Raw genomic sequence first — 18831 nt, 5'->3', positions numbered from 1 at the left:
ATGACCCTCAGTTTGATAACCCGTGACATGCACATTTATTGAGAGATGAAAGGAGGAAGAGGCTTGTATCCCATGTGGAAACAGGGGGATTTTCTGTGTGGTAGAAAAGTCATGGGGACAACTGCTCCTGCTGGGGGCAGAAAAGGAGAGTAGCATGTAGACAGATATCTCTCCTGACTTGTCCCTACTAGGTGGGGGATAAAAGCCTGTTTGGGGACTAAGATGGCATCATGTTGTAATATTTTATTCAGCTGTGTTTCTTTTCCCCTTCTATTAGGGTCCGTAAAAGCCATATCATGCCTCCTTTCATCACTGACCTTCTGACAGAACTAGTTTCTGTTTCTGACACCCTTACCACGCTGCCGGGCAGTTGCAGAGGGAGAAACCATGCCGTAGGCTCTGGGTGCATCTCAGCCGTTATGCGCCGACATCCTGGGGTGGAGGTAGACACAAAGAGCACGGCAGGAAATATTTTCTTCTAAACAATCCCAGCCCAGCATCAGCCTCTAGAAGGCTGGGAGGCTGTGTGACGCCATGCTGTTCTGCCTCCTCTGCTGTCCTTGATGATTCTCACAGGCTTTGGAGAGCGAGCGAGCTGCCCTCTTGCAACATATGTGAAGTGCTGATCTGCCACAAGGCTGGCAGATGGAGCAGAGCTGTATTCCCTGCTGTTTCTGAAAGAAGCCCTGAAGGTGCAGCACCACATCCAGATGCTGGAGCCAGGCTGCTCAGCAGCTTCTTTTACAGCTCTTTACCCTCCCTAGTATATGTAAGGGAAAACAGGATCCCTGTGATCAAGGCTGTAAGGTACACTTTAGAGGACTGCAGCCCCTGAAGATGAAAAGGTGTGGACAAAATGACCCGTATCCCACCGGCTACCCTTCTTAACTAAGCTATGGAGTGAAACCAATCCACTGAGCCTGGTTCTGGACTTGCCAATGTAGAAATCCACGCATGCTTGAGGAATCCACCCCCAAACCAACAGCTTCCCTTGGCTGGGAGTAAGTACTTTACCCAGAAAGGCCTTCAGCACAGTAGCAATACACAGGGCAATGCACTAGCTAAAGGCACTTTGGCTGGGGCCGGAGAGCATGGAAAATATGTGTGGCAACAGCTTATTCTCTGGCTGGCTAAGCAAGCTTCAATAAGGAAGAGCACCAGCATGTAGTGTTGTATCCCCCAGACCTGTGACATCAGCCTAGCAAGCCTTTTGCAGCTTTCGACTCTATAAATACCACTTTTAGGCATTAGGCTTTGATTGACACTTTATTAAAAGATAGCTATTTCTCTCAGAAGAATTTCCTGGTAATGTACGTGACATGTCTCACACACATATATGTATATGTTGATATATACATAGATATACATCTATTTGTGTATAGAGGTATGTGTGTCTGACCAGGTGCTGCTTCTGGCAGTATTTTCTCCATGCTGCTCAGACACAGAAACTGAGCCCACAGGCTGTGGCAATCATATGCCCTGGGCATTACTTAGGACGGGTAGAACAGCACCTCGTTTCACCAGGCAAACGTTAGCAATCTGAGTCACCCACAGCTTAATCCTCTTCAAATAAAGACTGTCTTGTTTTCAGCCTCCTCCGAGCAGGGCTGGGAGGAGCATTTCTAGGTGACCTTCCACTGCCAGCAGCAGCCTTAATTCTCCACTCTGTGTTGAACCTCACACCATCATTTTATGTTCCTGTAAAGCTGGTGAAAATGCTTGTATCATTCCTACACCTCGTTTGCTAGTATTTGCATGCCACGGTAAGAGGTAAGAGAGAGCAGAACAAACAGACTATTTTTTTTTCTCTTGTGGAATATGCTGCTGAATTCAATGGGATTTTTTGTATGAGCGTGGTTCTTTGGGTCAGGCCCAGACAGCCTTGCAACGAAAACACAGTCTAAATATATGCTCAGCAACCGAGCAAAGATGGAATGGATTTTGTGCTGCTTGGCTTCAGACTGTAATGACTGATTATTGCTAGTGCCTTCGCATGTTTGTTTTCAATCAGATTGACATCATAAAGCCTTATTTACTTTTTCTCAAAAGTCTGTTTTCATTTGCCTTTCACTTCTCATTTGCAGCCTTTACGGGTTTGTATTTAGGCTCCTCATCTGTCTGTCTGTGATATATAATGATCCTCAGCAATTTTCCCTGCTCTTTGCCCTAAGTTGTTGACTATCTGTAAAACAGCCCATTTGGAATAACCTCTGGAAATTGCTGTATCCACTCTTCACTAGGAGAGCCCTAGAGGCAAGATCATTGGAGAGGCCTGAGTGAAAGAACATTGCTGCATAATCTAGTGTCAGTCTGCATCAGTCCATCAGTGTGACAGAGGGCAAAATAAAAAGAAGAGAAAAGATATAAATATGTTCTGTGAGATTCAGCCCTGCATTTTTTCATCCATATGAGAGCTTGGTCCAGGGCCAGCTTCTCAGTTACTTCATACCTTTCTACCAAACATTAACCTGGGCTCTCAGTGGGGTGATTGGCCCCTGCTCTCCCTTTCACACACCTGAGCTCATTGGCACTGCTGTTCTGCATTAGTTGGCACAGTTGGACGTGCGCTTTAAAGTCTGGGAATGGCTGTCGTATATGCTTGTAAATGGCTTGCTGTGCAGCAAGCATGGAAGGAGAACCATGAGTGCTGATGGACCTCCAGCCTACCCTTGCACATTCAAAGGGACAACAATAATTTCCTGGGAAAGAACCACAGAGAGAACTGCAGAAAAGCTCACCTTGCTGCAGCACCAGAGTTCATGAGACAACTGCCCAGGTCATCGCTTTGCTCTGTCTCTTCACCAGCAGGATAACAGCAGCATCATTTTTCCTGTTGCCTCCCAAAAGCTTCTATTTGGGAATTAGTTGCTTTGTCACCAGCATGCCATCACTATGAAAGTGGACTAAGGATCTATCTAACAGTGAGATAGCATGACAGAACAGCACAGAAACTACAGACAGATTCTATATCCTATAGAGATTGCTATAGATTTCAGTGTATGGAGGTGGTGCTTGTGAAAGGCACAGTACAAAAGACTTCAAAACTGTTTAACTGGTCACTGGTATTTTTCAGATGCATGTCAAGATTTAAGCAACCATAATTTCTTTCTAACAGCCCCAAAATGCTTCCTTTTAAAGAGAAAGCTGGAGTCCCTATGGCCTGGCACACTAAAGTCTGAGTTGAAAAGGAATAAGGAACAAACTAACATTGACAGCCAGGGAGGGGATATGCATTGATCCCCTTGAACTGCCTTTCTCCAAATTCTGGGATTCTAAGAATCCCATATAAGAGTTCCCATGTGTCAAGGGAGATGTTGGTTTCTACAGTCTTTTTACAGTCAAAAAATAGGTGTAACAGCTTACAAGTCACCTCTAGAGCAATTTTGGGACTGTAAGAAGCTGAGCAAGTCTGTATCAGCTAGCAGGCTCAGGCAGAAGATGGAGACTGTGCACTGTTTGTTTTCTAACTTGCTTCTGAAGCCCTTGTAGATGAAAACATATAGATCAAAAGCTCTTGAGAAGAGGAAAAAAACTTATGAAGCCCATATAGTTTCCTTGCTTTGTTGCCAACAGTTAAGTAGGTTAGTGTGACTTACATTGGTGTCCATGCTTAAGAAGGGAGTGGAGAAAGGAAGGAAAACATGATACAGAATGACACCTGCAGTCTGTAAGCTTGTTGATTGATCTGGATGAAAGACATTGGGCACTGAAAAGACTTCAAATGGAGCCTACATCACCGGCCATCCATCCCAGCGCTCAACACTTACCTGCTCTCTTCCATTGCAGACTGCTTCTCCCATCTCCCTTGAGCTGCAGCGTCGGCATTGCCCCAGTCGCTCCTGGGCTCCATCAGCCTTTGGATTTTGTAGTGGTTTTAGCCCATGTTGTCAGCAACAAGGTTAACAGCAGAATCCCTGCCTCACAGCCTCCTTATCCTCACAGTATATAGGCAGTCACCAAGATGGAGGTAATTTCATTACATGCACTTTCAAAACTATTCTGATCTTTTCTATGTTTATACTTGTGTCCCTTTCCTGAAACAGCATAAATTGTCCCGTTGTGCCTACGTCCAGAATTAATTACCCCAATTACTCGTGCTGTGGTGAACAAAACGCTGTACAATATCCACCCTAATCTGCTGTGGATCACAGTTGTTAGGATTCAAATAGCTATCTGAGGCCATCCACAGCTTATTGTCCTGCCCTGCAAAACCTAAGCCACTGTTTTCCGAGGTGGCCATACCAGAAAGTCATAAAAGTTAGGAGTGGAGATATCCTGTTCAGTTATCTGGTCTTTTTTTGCAGGAAACCCACAGCAGGATGTTTCCCTAACAAAACTGTTCTAGCATTTAGTGCAACCTCTTTTCAAAAGTGCCTGCATGACAGAATCTGCCAGCTATGTCAAGGTACAAGTCACGTTTCAGAGGGGCACGGTGACCGCCGGGGTTGAGAGTCAGCAGTCAACATCTGCTTGTGCAGTGCTTTCTCTTAGGCTTTCTTTGATGTGCGCTGTCGATGAGCTGGCCGGGTCTGCTGCCGTCTCTTTCATTTCTGCCTGGAACATCACAGTTGTCACATCTGCTTTGGAAAATCAGGTGTTCCTACACGTCTTATTTATACATGTGAGATGTAAGCTGGGTATAACATCAATGGGAAAAAAACCCTTGACAGTGGTGCCATTGACTTCCTTCAAACTCACACTGGGCCTGCAGGCTGTGTTGAAATGCATTTGCTTGAAATCAGCGTGCCACATCCCGAACTGTGCTCAGCGTTTCCATTTCCCGCTCAGGCCACGGAGGGTGGTGATGGCTCGCGGCATCTGACAGATTCGAGATCCGTTTTTCCTATGTCTTTGCCCACCAGAATCACAACTGCACTCAGGACGGTGCTTTCATCGCAGGGAACAGCACTGTTGTGCTAACCTTTGTGACATTGCAGAGACGTTTCCCACAGAAGTAGAGGAAAAAAAAATGTGAAGAGTGTGACTTATATGGTGATTCAGTTGTGCTGTCCATGAAGAGAGGATCACCTCGGCGCCAGCCGTTTGACTTTTTTAAACTGTGTTTATGGCAGCTAAGGGGGAAGAAGGGAGGAGGACTCTAACAAGGTGATTTGTTTTTAAGCCTGTTTGGTGCTGTTTAGCTATCTCACGCTATTCAAACACAGGTGTGTGTGTGCATAGGGGGGTTGTGGTAGCTCAGTGCTAACTGCCAAACTAAACACTGGAATTTGATGGTGAGACAGTTTATTTTTTCTTCTTCTGTAAAATGAATTTAGTGCCGGTGAAAAGTATGCATAGACATCCTGGAGACTGAAGCCCTCTGTTTGTCCTTGTAGCGGTTACGTCCAGTCAGGGCAAAACCTCCCTGTCCCCAGCTCTGCCAACACACTTCATCTCTGAGCAGGAGAGATCCTATGCAGCAATTTTGGATGCTGTGGTCCCTTCCATCCCTGGCCACCGCTGACAAGGAGACCGTGGAAGGCAAAGGAGATGATACCTGGTGGCATGGCAGGATTTATCCTTAGCTGCCACAGGTTAGGGCTATGCATTGGGAAGCAAACTGGAATCGTGACTGCTGTGCTGGTCTGGGGCTTGGGGGAGCTGCAGGGAAGACAACACAGTTTGATCTCCTCTGGAATCTATTTCTCAGCCAACCTTATGCCTAGTAAAAATCAGACAAGATCAGGAAAAAAAAAAAAAAGAAATCTACTGAATCAGCATTGAAGCTCGTGATTTAAAGTAGGAAGCACCAGGAAATGCAGAAAAATGTCACATCAGAGATGCCGACTTTCAAGTATGTTGCCATTTACACAATGCTGTTCCTTTCCTGTGATTAGGACACCAAGTTAATATATTAATATGTTCTAAAATGTGTACTGTTTTGTTATTTTTGTTTGTACAAAATAGCAGCTCTTGCTTAGTACAGACTGAAGCACTTATTTTTTAGGAGGAAATATTTCCTAATTTAGTCATTTAAATTGAAACAAGAGACTATTTTGACCTTTATTGTCATGCTATTGACATAGCATGGTAGGAAGCATGCACTACTATTGAGGGCAATGGAAGACAATTTAAAAAAACGCTAATATGTAACAAAACCAAAATGGTGAAATAAAAATGCTCACAACTTTTTTTTTATGGCACGGGATTAATTTTTGGAAGCAATAAAAAAAACCCCACAAACTATTTCCTGCAAGTCAAACATCAAAAAGTTGACGTTTCAGGTGAAATGAAAGGTCTGCATTTATCCTCCTGTTGCTTGAACTAAAATAAAAATAAAATTAGAGAGGACATGAAACCTCCTCCATGTGGTATAAACCAACCACTAAGAAGGACCTGAGTAGTTCTGCCACTAATTTTTATCCTTGCAAGGAGTCCTCTGAGAGAACAACAGAAGGATAAAGACAAAAATGAAGCCTGCTGCTATTCAGTCCAGTTCAGTCTAGTGTACCCTGAATACACAACCCAGTCTGGATTAGCTAGTTTTAAGCACAGTCTTACTGGACAGTATTTGCATTGACTGGCTTGGGTGGCTGACTTAGCAACCTCCTCCCTAGGGTAGTTCTGGAGCCCTTGGAGACTAAAAGTTTCTTCTAGAAGATGGCACTGAAGGCTACAGGTCATTGCTTGCATCTGCGGCTGGACCAGAGTCTTTCTTGCTCTTTGCTGGCTTTTGTGGGAGACCAGGAGGACATCCTCCCACCGGTCGTATGATGGGGCAACTCTTCCTGGTGTTCCCTCCTACTAGGGCTGCTTGGTGATTAAGTTAGGTGCATGCTTAAAGGTCTCCCTGGCTTTTGATCCTAAATGCTCAGCCTTGTGCCAGATGAAGCCTTAGTCAGGCAGGCAAAGAGTGAGCACCTTGCTCACTGGTGGGGAGGTTTGGTGGGTGGTAACACCATGGCTGGGAAGGGACAGGAGAAGGGAGAGATGCCCCCTTCCCAGCAATGCTGGGAGGCGAGAGGCACAGCGCACATCGCTGGCGCTGGAAGCTGATGGGATCGGGAGGGGAGGGGAAGGAGGTGCCATACCTGACCTAGCAGGAGTCACACAGACGTGTAAAGGAGGTGGCATGAGCTGTGGTCACGGAAAAGACCCTGGTGAAGGTGAATGTCTGAGTACGCTGAGCTTGGAGGTGATATCCAGTGAGAGTGGAACGAGTTACTGTGCATGCCCTTCTGGTTTATTTTTGTCTAGGGGAAGAGAAGTATTGTCTTTTGTGTGCAGTATGTTTATAACTCAATTTCCCTTCTGACTGATGCCTTGCTCCATGCTCTCTTCTCCTCCTCCATCTGGTTTCTATTGTAGTTTTAAATGAGGACAGTTTGGCTGTCTGGCAGAACAAGCGGGGTCTGTGTGACACCAGCTGCCTCTTCCAACTTCTAAGCCTCCAGCACAGTTTTAATTATAGAAGTGTCAAGATTGGACACCCCCCACCTCACCCTCCCCATTTCTGTGCCTGCACGCACATGCACACCCCTGCTACAAATCACCACCCACGTCCAATCTTCCTTCAGGAGAGACCCAGCTCTGTGATTTACATGTGCCCTGTAATGCCAATAGAGTCCAGTTGTAAAGGGTGTGCTAGAGTCTGTACCTCGCTGAACACAGAGTTGATCACAGGATTTGTTTTGGTTCATCGGAGAACCACATCCGAAATAATCAAACCACCTCAGAGATGGCTGGAAGTGGGAGGGAGCTGCTCACTGCTGCTCTAACCTCACCTCCCCCAAGTGCCCAAAAGACTCAGCTTTGTAGGAGATCAGAGCTGCTCAGGAATTTCAGAGCTGCAGGTTTTGCTCAAAGAAAACATTTATTGTGCTCCAGTTTCATACAAACACTGCATTTAGGAGCTTGCTTTGCAGAAAGTTGATGCAGTCCCTTCACCTCCAGGGATCTGAGGTCAAAGTCTGTAATTTTTGGTTGCAAGTGAAATGTGTCCTATGTGGGATTTTTTTTGAATCACAAAACCACCACACATTTTGGCATAACTGGCTGTTTCTTTTCATAAGAGCCAAAGACCTGGTATGACAGAAAATCATGTACATGATGAGTGAAGGGCACTGGCAGAGGTATGTTAGAAGCCCAGGGCTGGAAAAGCAGGGAAGATTGTGGGGCTGGAAGTAAGAGATACTGGCAGAGCTCAGTGCATATTGTCTATCTGCAGTCTATAGGTTGTCTCTAACGTGGAGTCTTCACTGGCTTTCAAAAATGGGTTGAATTTTATACATTTGGTACAGATTATTCCCCTCAGGCCCCTTTTTTTGCTTACCAGTCCTCAACAGATGGATCTAGCCTTTTCTGGTTTGCATGTAAGAGATTTGCTTACCTGCCTGAGGCCTCTTGACCTAATTTATCCCAAGGAAACTTAAAAGTCAGCAAAAAAAGTAGTATGATTTAATAGCTCTTCCTTTCAAGAGGTCAAATTAATCACAACATCAGTATATGCATTTTCAGTTGTTGTGCTTATTAACACTGGGGTTTTAATAAGTATCTAAAGAAGGGTGCTGTGGGCATGGACCCCATTTGTATGTCAGCTAGGCACCATCATATGAAGTTTGTCTCTATGGAAGACTACTTAATTTTTAAACAAACCTTGTCATGTGGCTATCCTGACCAAATAGGTTTTCTGTTCAATTAATTCTTCTTTTTCCAGGTGGCATCCCACCCAAATGGATCTGAAGTGAGCATGGATCTGTCTAGCTTTCATTTTTGCTGTTTACATTAGATTTATTCCCAGAGACCCTACCAAGAAGGAAATCTTAATACGGCATGTACGCATAGCTCCTGCCACAAAGATGGTACAGCCTGACCAGCCAGAAATGAAGAAGAGGCCTGAAGACATTTCCCTTTCCTTTTTGTTATGTCTAGCATGGTCATCATCATATGATCTGAGCTCCCTACTGCAGTTACAGATAATCAGGTCTTACTCAGAGATAGGAAGGTCCTCTTTCTTGATGTGTCACTTGGACTTTTCTTGGGAGAGTTTTAAGGAAATTTCATGCTTTTCTTTTTCTCTGTCTCCTTCCACATCGTCTAGTCCTCTTGGGAAGTAGGTGCTGTAGGCACTGAAAGGAATGCTTCCCATGTTCCTTCTGGAAGGCACTGATGTGCCTTCTCCTCAAAAGTCCTTGAGAAGAGAACCCTATAACTCTGTGACTGCTGTGAATGAAGCTTTGACTCTGTAGACTTCACCTGTTCTCTTGGTGATTTCATGGTTTCCCATGAACGTTGTTGTTGTAGTAGGCTAGGGCTCCTGCCAGAAGCTGAGCTGTTAGTCTTAACCCAACAACTTGAGGGTCTTAAAAACCAGTCCAAGGGCTTTAAATGAGACACATCATGACTAATGCGCCTGCATGATTAGTCTCTGCTGAAAAAAACATGAAGTCAAATTTTCCCTGTTGTTTTGGAGAGGCTCCTTTAATTTAAGGAGAATTAGTCTGTTTGGATCATTCAGATCATTCCAAGTAACACACTTTGTGTATTCCTGCATTTGGGTTAGCCAAAAGAGAAGAGGAGGGACACACAAGATGGATCTCTTAGGGACATGGTTTAGAAGTGGCTTTTGTCAGGGTAGGTTAAAGGTTGGACTCGATGATCTTAAAGGTCCTTTTCAACCTCAGCAATTCTATGATTCTATGATTCTTTACCATCCTCAGTAAGAGCTGGGAGGCAGAAGGGTAGCACTTCCCTGACCAACTGGGCTCAGTAATAGGCTGTTACTGAGGAAGGCACCAGCTTGGGAGCCCTCCTCACCAGAGCCTGTGCCCTGGGCTGCTTGGCAGAGGCAAGTTCACCCATGAGCTGGCTCTGGCCTCAGTGGCACCAGTGAGAAATACAATAATGTACCATCTGGTTTTTGTTCAGTCTGTCCTTGGAGTGCTGTATTTGGATGCCACCTGATGAAGCACATGTTAATATGTCATTATGGTCCTGAACTTTGAGCAGAAGTAGTCAGGGAAGGTCCAGCCAGAGGCATTATCTCTGTGGTGTCGCAAAGATGCAGTCATTGCTATGCCTTGCTTTCCAGACAAATGTATGGCTTGGTCTGTTTTCTTCGATACGGCTTTCCGAATGTGCAGTGCAGCAGAGTCAGCATTACAGCGGGGAAGTTTAACTTCTGCATTTACTGACTTTTGGGCTTATGGCTGTGTGGAGCATTGCGTTAAATACACAGTAGTTTCTAGCACCTAATAAGGAAGGGCTCTCTTACTGTTATTGTTATAGCTAGGGTTGTTATAGTAGTGGGGACAGGGAGGCTTGGTCTGACCAAGAGGATGAGGGTTTCCTATACCTATATAATGGGGAAAAAATAAACATAGGCTTTGGGTCCAGGTCTAGATGTAAATGTTGTGCCTCAGGCTCCTCTTGGCTTTAAGTCTGGTTAAGTCTTTGGCTGGTTATGTTGATGGAGTTCTTTCGAAGACAATGTCAGATTTTGTCAGTATGCAGATCTAGTCAATATTTGAACTTTACACCCCCTCTGTGGGGGTTTATGAGCACTAAACTGTGGGTATGTAGGCTTATATGGAAGTGCAAATGCTTCTCTGATTTTTATCCAAGCCAATCAGACCTTTTTGGCACAATTCAGTGAGGCTGGAGCTCTGTCTTGGGGAGGGGGGAGGTTCCCAGGACCTCATGCCTTACCTCATGCTTTCAATTAGAATGAAATTACTTCTTTTTGTGGAAAGAAAAGAAAAAGGGAGAGAGAGAAACCCTTCCTTTCTTCCCACAGTGTTTCTGTGACTTCAGGGTCTATCACTGTCATACGTCAATGAGTGTGGCATGGCACAACCATAGCATATCCTCACTTTGCAAACTGGCTACAGCCATTTTATGGTGGTTGTTTTCAGCTTGCCCTGTGTTTCTCCCATTGCTATACCTTTCCCTGCATCTGCAGAGAGCCTCTGCTGTTGTTTCATGAAACTATCTCCTCTGAGGTGACTTGTGGAAGTTCTTGGTGTGTATTCATTGGGCATCTTGCCTTGCTTTCCCCTCCTAGTCCCTTACGTGCTGAAGAGCTGTGCAGAATTCATTGAGACTCATGGCATTGTGGATGGGATCTACCGCCTCTCAGGAGTGACATCCAACATACAAAAGCTGAGGTAAGGGCAATCTGTCTGAGTGCCAGAGGGATTCGGTCACATTGCTGGTACTTTTCACTGTTAGTCCCTCAGGCATAGACTGGGGTCACCAGAGCTCTACACTGATGCAGAAGATAAACTGCCTCTGAAGCTCTTAACAGGGAAATAGAACATTTCATGTTTCTTCCATGACAAAGAAAAAAATTATCTCCCTCTGCCTCTATTAATGGGAAAGGCCTGGAAGGTCTCAGCACAAATGCTGAGTTGTTCTCTCTCAAGACAAAGCAATGTCTTTATATCAGTTTGGGGTCCGCTCATGGGACTATGTTAAGGAAACCAGAGACTAGTTGAAACCTTGCAGCCTGATCCCAGGAGACAACCTGGGCCAGGCTGCAGAGACATCTCTGCTTTCCGGTTTGTTTTTTCTTCTAGCTGTGAAAGAGTACTTAGGGTGGAGTACTGGGATGCTACAGTTCTTATTCGCCTACATTGTTATGTTTCCATATTGTTTCAGACAAGAGTTTGTTTCTGACCAATGCCCGGATCTGACAAGGGAAGTTTACCTCCAGGACATCCACTGTGTGGGGTCGCTCTGCAAGCTGTACTTCAGGGAACTGCCCAACCCTCTCCTCACTTATGAGCTCTACAAGAAATTCACGGTGAGACCCTTCGCTATTCCCGTTCCTCTCCAGCAGTGTGGATGTGCTGCGTGTTCCTCCATGACAGCTGTTTGGGATTCACTCCGATGTCTTGTCTTCTGGTGCATCTATCTGTATAAACACTTCTCAGTGTTCTTCCCTTCTTGTCTTGTGCTGGCTCTCTTTCCCTGTCCTTGTTTCTTTCCCCTGTTTCATGTTTGTTTCTCTCAGTTTCTCTGCTGTTTCCTCCCCTTCATCTTGCTCATTTTTTCACCGTGTTGCTTCCCTGCTGTTATTCTTTCTCCCCACAGTGCACCTCCTCCCAGAGGTACTAATTCTCTTTCTTTTCCTCATTACTGTCCATCACTGAGAGTCTTCTGGGTCACCTGGGGCTTACGATCATAATCACAAGGGTGCAGTTTCCTCCTCCCTGTTCCTCCGACAGTCCCTGACACCTGCACAAACTGATTGCTCAGCCCATGTATAAAGCACCAACTTTTCTGCCTCTGTAGCATTTTTCATACAGTTTGTCAGAGTGCAAATGATGACACAGGTTATGCCAGCTGTGGCGTATCTGGTCCATCATGATCATGTCATAAATACAAATGGCAGAGGGAAGTGGCAGCTGGCCAAGCAGAAGTCTTTAACCTTGTTTAAAGAGATTATAATTCAAAGAGTAGTAACTCGATTCTGCAAAACATGCATAGATTATACACAGATAGAGTTGGAGCCTAGGAGCAGACTGCAGGGGAGCAGAAAAATAAGACCACAAAGCCTGAATTTTTAGGAGAGTTGGCTAATTTTGATGACAGATAATATTTTATTAAAAGGTGGCACAGCAAGCTATGCTTGTTGTTAAGGTTGCCTGCTTCTTACCGCTCTAAGTCCACTTTCAGTTGCTTATGACTCCAAGAAATATAAATCAAATCATTCAGGCTGAAATTTTTTGTGCCAGAGGTGTGCATTTTCAGCTAAAAGAAATCACCAACTTGGGTGGGGGGATAGGAAAGATTGTTTTCTCAGTGTTAGAAACATCCGTCCTTTGTTAAGAATTTCTGTCATCCTACTCTTTCCCGTTTGCTGGGAGGTGGAGGGGACAGACATCACCAAACATGTCAGATGTTGCAGAGAAGAAGTTTTGCAAAATCATGTCCTAATGAAATGGGAAGTGGCAAACAACTTTAGCTTCAGGTGTTACTGCCTGCATTGCCTCTATCCCGAATCAAGCACTTCCAAGTGGTGCCGCTATGGCACAGGAGGCACTGAGAGCAATCCTCGGCATCCATGCAAGAAGATGCCATTCTCCAAAGATTCCTTGTTGCCTGCTATGGGAAGAGGCAGGCATATCTGTGCAAGGGAGCTTGCCGTAGGGCAAAGCCCGATGGGACCAGCCAAGCAGCAACCTGCTTTAAGAAGTCAGGTAGCTGTTAGAGACTACAACTGAGCTGGGGAACACAGGGTGGGAATTGGCTCCCTGCGCTGCCTGACAGATACGCAATAGTGTTAGGTGTCTTGCTGTTTCGATGCCAAGTTTTAAGTAAGATTGGTCTGTGTTTCAAGGTGATGTATAGTCAAATCTTCAGCCGAAATTCTGAGCACATTTGAAAAATTGACCTGTACCCTCAGGATATAAGGATCCTGAGGATATAGGATAGGATCTCTAAACTAGAGACAGTCAGGATGAATAGGATCTTGAAAATACAGGGTATTATTCAACCATTCACAGTAACTGATGAGTCTCATTCTTGTTGAAGCTATTTGGCTGGTGTCTTTCTGGCTATCACTACTGATTTATGAAAGAAAAACGCTCTAAAGGAAACATGAGGATTTAGATGGAAACTTTTTTTAGGAAAGAATGTTTGCTGAAAAGTGCAGTTTTGAGATGATGACTTGCAGATTTTTGGTAGATAGATTTGGTAAATAGTTTTATTCAAAAACAAAAGGGAAAACATTTCTGTAACTGTCTAAATGTTTCTCTTACAAATACTTTCTAAAGGAAATGTTTCAACATTAAATCAACACATCTAACTCTTAAATAAAACGTCTTTCGGAAAAGGGTTAAACAGCCTCAAATTTAAATGATAATTTCTTTCACTTACGGTTGAGTGTGATGTTTTGGTCAACCTCAAACAATTGTTTTTTAAAATCCTGTGCCAGATCCCCAAAATGTTATCACTTTGGATTGACCTAAAAGGGATTTTTTTTAATCTCCGGGTTTTTAGTTTGCCCACTCAGCCACAAGATCCATTATTCGCGTAAGTCTACTCAGTGGGGATTTATAATGGGTAACCCAGCTGACAGGAAGCACAGTCAGATACCAGGAGGAAAGAAAGAAAAAAGACCAATTCCCCAAGGAGAAGAAAAACTGCTAGAAGCGTGTGTACGCGTGGGGTGTCTGGACAGGGAACGATGGCAGCTGTGCCTCAGCAGAAGAGCGCTGGTAGGAGTAAAGGATGCATGCTAATCCCAGCCTGACTCAGTCAGAGCTGTCTCTGAGATGGGATAGGCTCCACTTTGAGTCAGCAGAGTGATTCAGACATTTGTGGCTAAGGAAAGTAAAATTCTTAATGACTAGGGAGGGGTTGGCCTTTTGGTCATCGCTACGTCAAGTTCATGGATGTAACATCCCAGTCATGACCTCATTGGCTATCAACTTTTGCAAAACGATGTCCTCTCATGCTCCCCAGGTTGCGATCTTGTATTCTAGTGGTGGATACTTGTTTCACAGCATAGGTAGGTTGACTCTGCTTGGCTTGTTCTAGCTTGGACATAGAGGGACTGAGTACTCCCTCAGAGCAAATCAGCTGTAAGAAGTCAAGTCTACCTTCTCTCTCCAATCTCTATTCCACTTTTTAAACAGGGCTTATGAATTGTGCACTCCTAGAATCACCAGTGGAGTAAAAAAAATCGTAAATGACATAAATTCATACCATGATTAACAGACACATAATAAATGGAGTTATTCGTTCTTGAATTCTGAATTCTGCTGCTGTATTCCTGAATTTTGAAGGGGGCATCAGATTTCAAAGGCACAACACTTTTGGGTCATAAATGTGTCTCAGAGGTTCGAATGGGTCATGACCTCAGAGAAGCTGGTATTCACTTGCTGTCTAAGCATGAAGTCTTTGAGATCTGGAAGTTAAATATGGAAATGAAAATCAGGTCTGGGAGAGAAAATACCGTGTACAATCTAGTTGAAATCTAATGTTTCATATGGACCACTTAAAGTTTATATTTCTCTCCATCTCCATCTTTGTACAAGGCCATTCAACTGGAAACCTTGTATGAATATCACAAGAGTTCTTATACATAGGATTTCTGGGATGACGGTAATAGGCTTTTTTTTTAAAAAAGAAAAAAGGGGCTGGTGGTAAAAGGCGCTTTTTTTTTTTTTAAAAAACAAAAGGAGCTTTAGTTATGGGTATAAAGTACTAGGAGTTAACCTACCTTGAATTTCGGCAAAAACAAGTGCATCCACATGTCATGTACACCAAACTAGTGACCTCACTTGTTTTTCTTTGCTATCACACCAATGAGAAGTTCAAACTAGAGGGCATAGATCTCAATTCCCAGTGTTAGGGAATAAAACATGATTCATATTCATCTCTGGCCTTGAAACTGGCAATGTTTGGTTTGCTGTTGGTTCTACATGAGAAGTGTTCTGCTTGGAAAAGGACAGTGACCAGAACAGAGATGGCAGCATCAGCAGTGTGGATGTTGTAGTGACTGCTACAAGAAGATGCTTCTCTGGTTGTGGCTGGTAATTTCAGGTTCATAACGTATAAGCGACGGGTGGTTTGGGACGGGTTATTTCCTTCCTTTCCTTTCCTAGCAGTGCTGACGTCTGTCCGTAGGCAAAGCTTCTGCTGGCAGTGTGGGTCCCAGCGTCTTTCTTTGAACTCGATCCAAACTCCAGTGGCAGTAGGGTAGGCAGGAGGTTCCCAGTCAGTCATGCATTGTTTGAACTCGCTGGTGGTTTGTCCTCCCCCAGCACAAATATTGAAAGGGAATAGCTGAACAGATGAATACCAATGCAGTAAACTCCTAGGAATGCAGACAAAAGCTTATCGTGGCTCTCTAAGCTCTTGGCCATAGACACTTGCTCCAGACCAATTGTATACCCTTGATTCTGTCTAACCTAGTCTAACCCTGAGTATAAGAATTTATTAATCTACCTGGACAGTGATTTTGCTAAGGCTTCTCCCATCATAAAAGATGCAAACTCATACAAACCATCCCTATAGCTATCTTTATATATAGATGGGCAAAGTATTGCTTATATTGAAGAATATGAAACATGTATATCCAAGCTGTTTTCATAAGACAGGGCTTGAAAGACCTGCTTTATTTTTAACACAGGTTGTTTTTTTTAGGAGGATGGTGTTACTATTTTTCTTTTTTTTCCATTATTTTCACTTCTCTCTTTCCTGCTCTTTCTATTCCACCTCTCACTGCCCAAGTTAAAAAAGGGAAAAAGAACAAACAAAAAAATGAAAATAATACATAACTCTTAAATGAAGGTCTCAGTCCTTAAACGCCCCTCTCCCCAAGACATCGACCACCCTGTCCCAATCTGTGGGGAGGATGTACTGAGACATGAAATAATAGCGCAGCAAATCTCTGTGGCTTTGGGAACACAAAGCAACTTCTACCAATAGCTCTGTAAGGTAACAAGAGAGCATTCCCTCTGAGACAGGCTGTCTCATGTGACCCTCCTTATCCCTCTTCCTTTTCCCCTGAGTCCGTTGCCAGGGCAGACTGTTTCCTTTTATCTCCACAGGAAGCAGTATCACGCTTCCCTGAGGACGAGCAGTTGGCACGAATTCAAAATGTCATCCAGGAGCTCCCACCGTCGCATTACAGGTGAGAACATGTCCACTGAGGTGCTGAGGAACAGTGTGGTGATCCTCATCATCAGGGAATATTGCCTGAAACAACACTGGAGTTAATTTCCAGGAGTCAGTTCCCAAAAGCTGACTCACCATTTCCAAATCTGACAACAATTTGTCTGGCATTTAAGTATCATTGAACAAACTGTTGTTAGAGATTGAACAAGCCCTCCCTGCCACACTCTATCATCCTCCCTCCTCGGGTGTGATCCCCATGGCACCCTTGGCCAGTGTCTTGGCTGTGGTGGTGAGAAGATGATCTGCTGGAGGTCCTTGAGCAAGAACTAAGCCCTGAGCCTTTGCAGCACCCCACTCCCTCTCCCATCCATCTGCCACCTTCTTCGCACCCATCAAACTAAGGATTGTTCGGTCCGTGCCTCATCCTTGGCCACCCAAGAGCACAGTTGTTCAGATGTTCACTGCCATCCCATGTAAATGCTGGTGCTGGTGCTGTAAACCCTCCATCCTATGGGGCCTGTTGTGCTATTGCAGACACTGCCTTCCTTGAACAGGGGACAGCTGTGAGGTCAGGGCTGGGTCTGAGCTGTGCTGTCTCAGTGGGTGGGCATCGGTCACTTGACACTTTTTTCTCTCTTCATATGAAACCACTACAGAACGCTGGAATACCTGATCAAGCACCTGACTCACTTGGCCTCCTTCAGCAACATGACCAACATGCACACCAGAAACCTGGCCTTGGTGTGGGCCCCCAATCTCCTCAGGTACAGTAGAGAGTCCTCTCATCCAGAGCATCATTCTGACCTCCAAGGGGAGTGCCAGCACCCAAGCCTGGAGACCCATCCCTTGAGGGAAATGCAGAGATAGGGAAAAGCAGAACACCTAAAGGGAACAGTAGGTCAGAGCAAACAGCTTTTAAAAGGAGAAAGAATTCTTCCAGGTTGAATAATCTGAGGTCTTGCTGCCAGCATCCAAGAAAGCTTGTGGTTTGGTGTGTTTTTTATATAAAAAAGCTGTATTTGCAAGTTGAGCACATTGATTTAAAAATGAGGAGTTAGCTCATCACTGTGGAACGGAAATGACATTTCTGACAGTGCCAGTACTTCAGCAGTGGGGCGATGAGAGACAGCAAGGCGTGGGTGGGAGGGCAACAGGGCAATAATACTACAGGCCTCACATAAGTGAGATGAGCTTTGTGGGCTTAAGATGGCAGCTAGTGTCAGATCTCAAGACCACCAGCAAGTTTGTCATGTTTGCTATGGCTGGCACTCTGCTGGGAAGAGGCCTGGATAAGATGCAGGCAGAGGTTTGGCTGATTGATACATTGTAGAGCTAAGCAGAACAAGAAAAAATAGTATCTGGAAAAAAAAATAAAAATTTGTGTCTTGTTGAAATTCCCTTCCCTGACCATCCCGTACCCATGTATTGAGAGGAATGAACTACGCAGGGAGAGTCCAGGACTGCAGCTGGGCAGGAGAAGGGTGCTGGCTGAGCTGGGAGGTAGCCCTGGGCTGGCAGAGGACAGGAGGGAGAGACATTGGCTAGAGAGGTACAGGCCTGAAAAGCATTCTCTAAAGAGTTATCTCACCCTTTTAAATCACAAAACAGGCAGAGCAGGTTCTGAAAATGAATCAAATGTTGACTTTATTGTATATCACAAAGTGGACCTGTACTGCTGAGACATTTTCATTCTAGCATCTGCCCTTGTCAAAAATGAATTCTGTTTCCTTTTGCAATCTTTCATAAGTCCAAGTCCAAAGGAGCAAGCAATGCAACTGCAGCCTCCTTACAGGGTTATCCTCTTGGCAATGCCCCAAGCTATTATCTGACACACCAGTCATTAACTTTACAAAGGATCCATTGCCCAGAGATAATTTCTTCAGCAACACTTTGGCATGTCAAGATAAGGGATGTTTCTTTGCTGAGAGCAAGAGTGAGAATGTGGGAGTGGGGGGGGGGCAGAGAAGAGACTACTGGGGCACACGACAAAGCATTGAAAAAATTGGCATGGGGAAGACCTGAGCAGGGTTCTAAGGGATTTCACTGAGAGATGATTGAAGCATTGAGTAGGGATCAGGAAGCAGTGTTTGAAGGCTCCTGCATTGTCTTTCCAGCCCAACTTTGAAATAGCTAAAAGAGGAGCACAGAGGGAGAAGAGTGGAGTTGGAGAGACACAGTTTTGTCTACTGCTGAAGAATGTAAAAGGGAAGTATGGAAAATAACACAGGCATGAAAAAAAAGCAGCAGAGGCGACAGAGAAAA

The 18831-nt window shown here is 44.6% G+C and overlaps 1 protein-coding gene across 1 annotated transcript in view; it reads left to right on the top strand.

The window, feature by feature from the left end:
• ARHGAP31 (Rho GTPase activating protein 31) overlaps positions 1-18831 on the top strand; it is a 61780-nt gene that overhangs the window by 25815 nt on the left and 17134 nt on the right. Inside the window, exons 2-5 of the mRNA XM_054218249.1 lie at positions 11003-11105; positions 11599-11743; positions 16503-16585; positions 17226-17333. Coding sequence (XP_054074224.1) covers positions 11003-11105; positions 11599-11743; positions 16503-16585; positions 17226-17333 — 439 coding nt within the window. The remainder of the gene's footprint in view (positions 1-11002; positions 11106-11598; positions 11744-16502; positions 16586-17225; positions 17334-18831) is intronic.

Source organism: Rissa tridactyla, chromosome 1, assembly GCF_028500815.1.
Source record: "Rissa tridactyla isolate bRisTri1 chromosome 1, bRisTri1.patW.cur.20221130, whole genome shotgun sequence".
NCBI classification, from domain to species: domain Eukaryota; kingdom Metazoa; phylum Chordata; class Aves; order Charadriiformes; family Laridae; genus Rissa; species Rissa tridactyla.
Note: the sequence above shows the minus strand (reverse complement) of the source record. Positions and strands in the feature narration are given on the sequence as shown.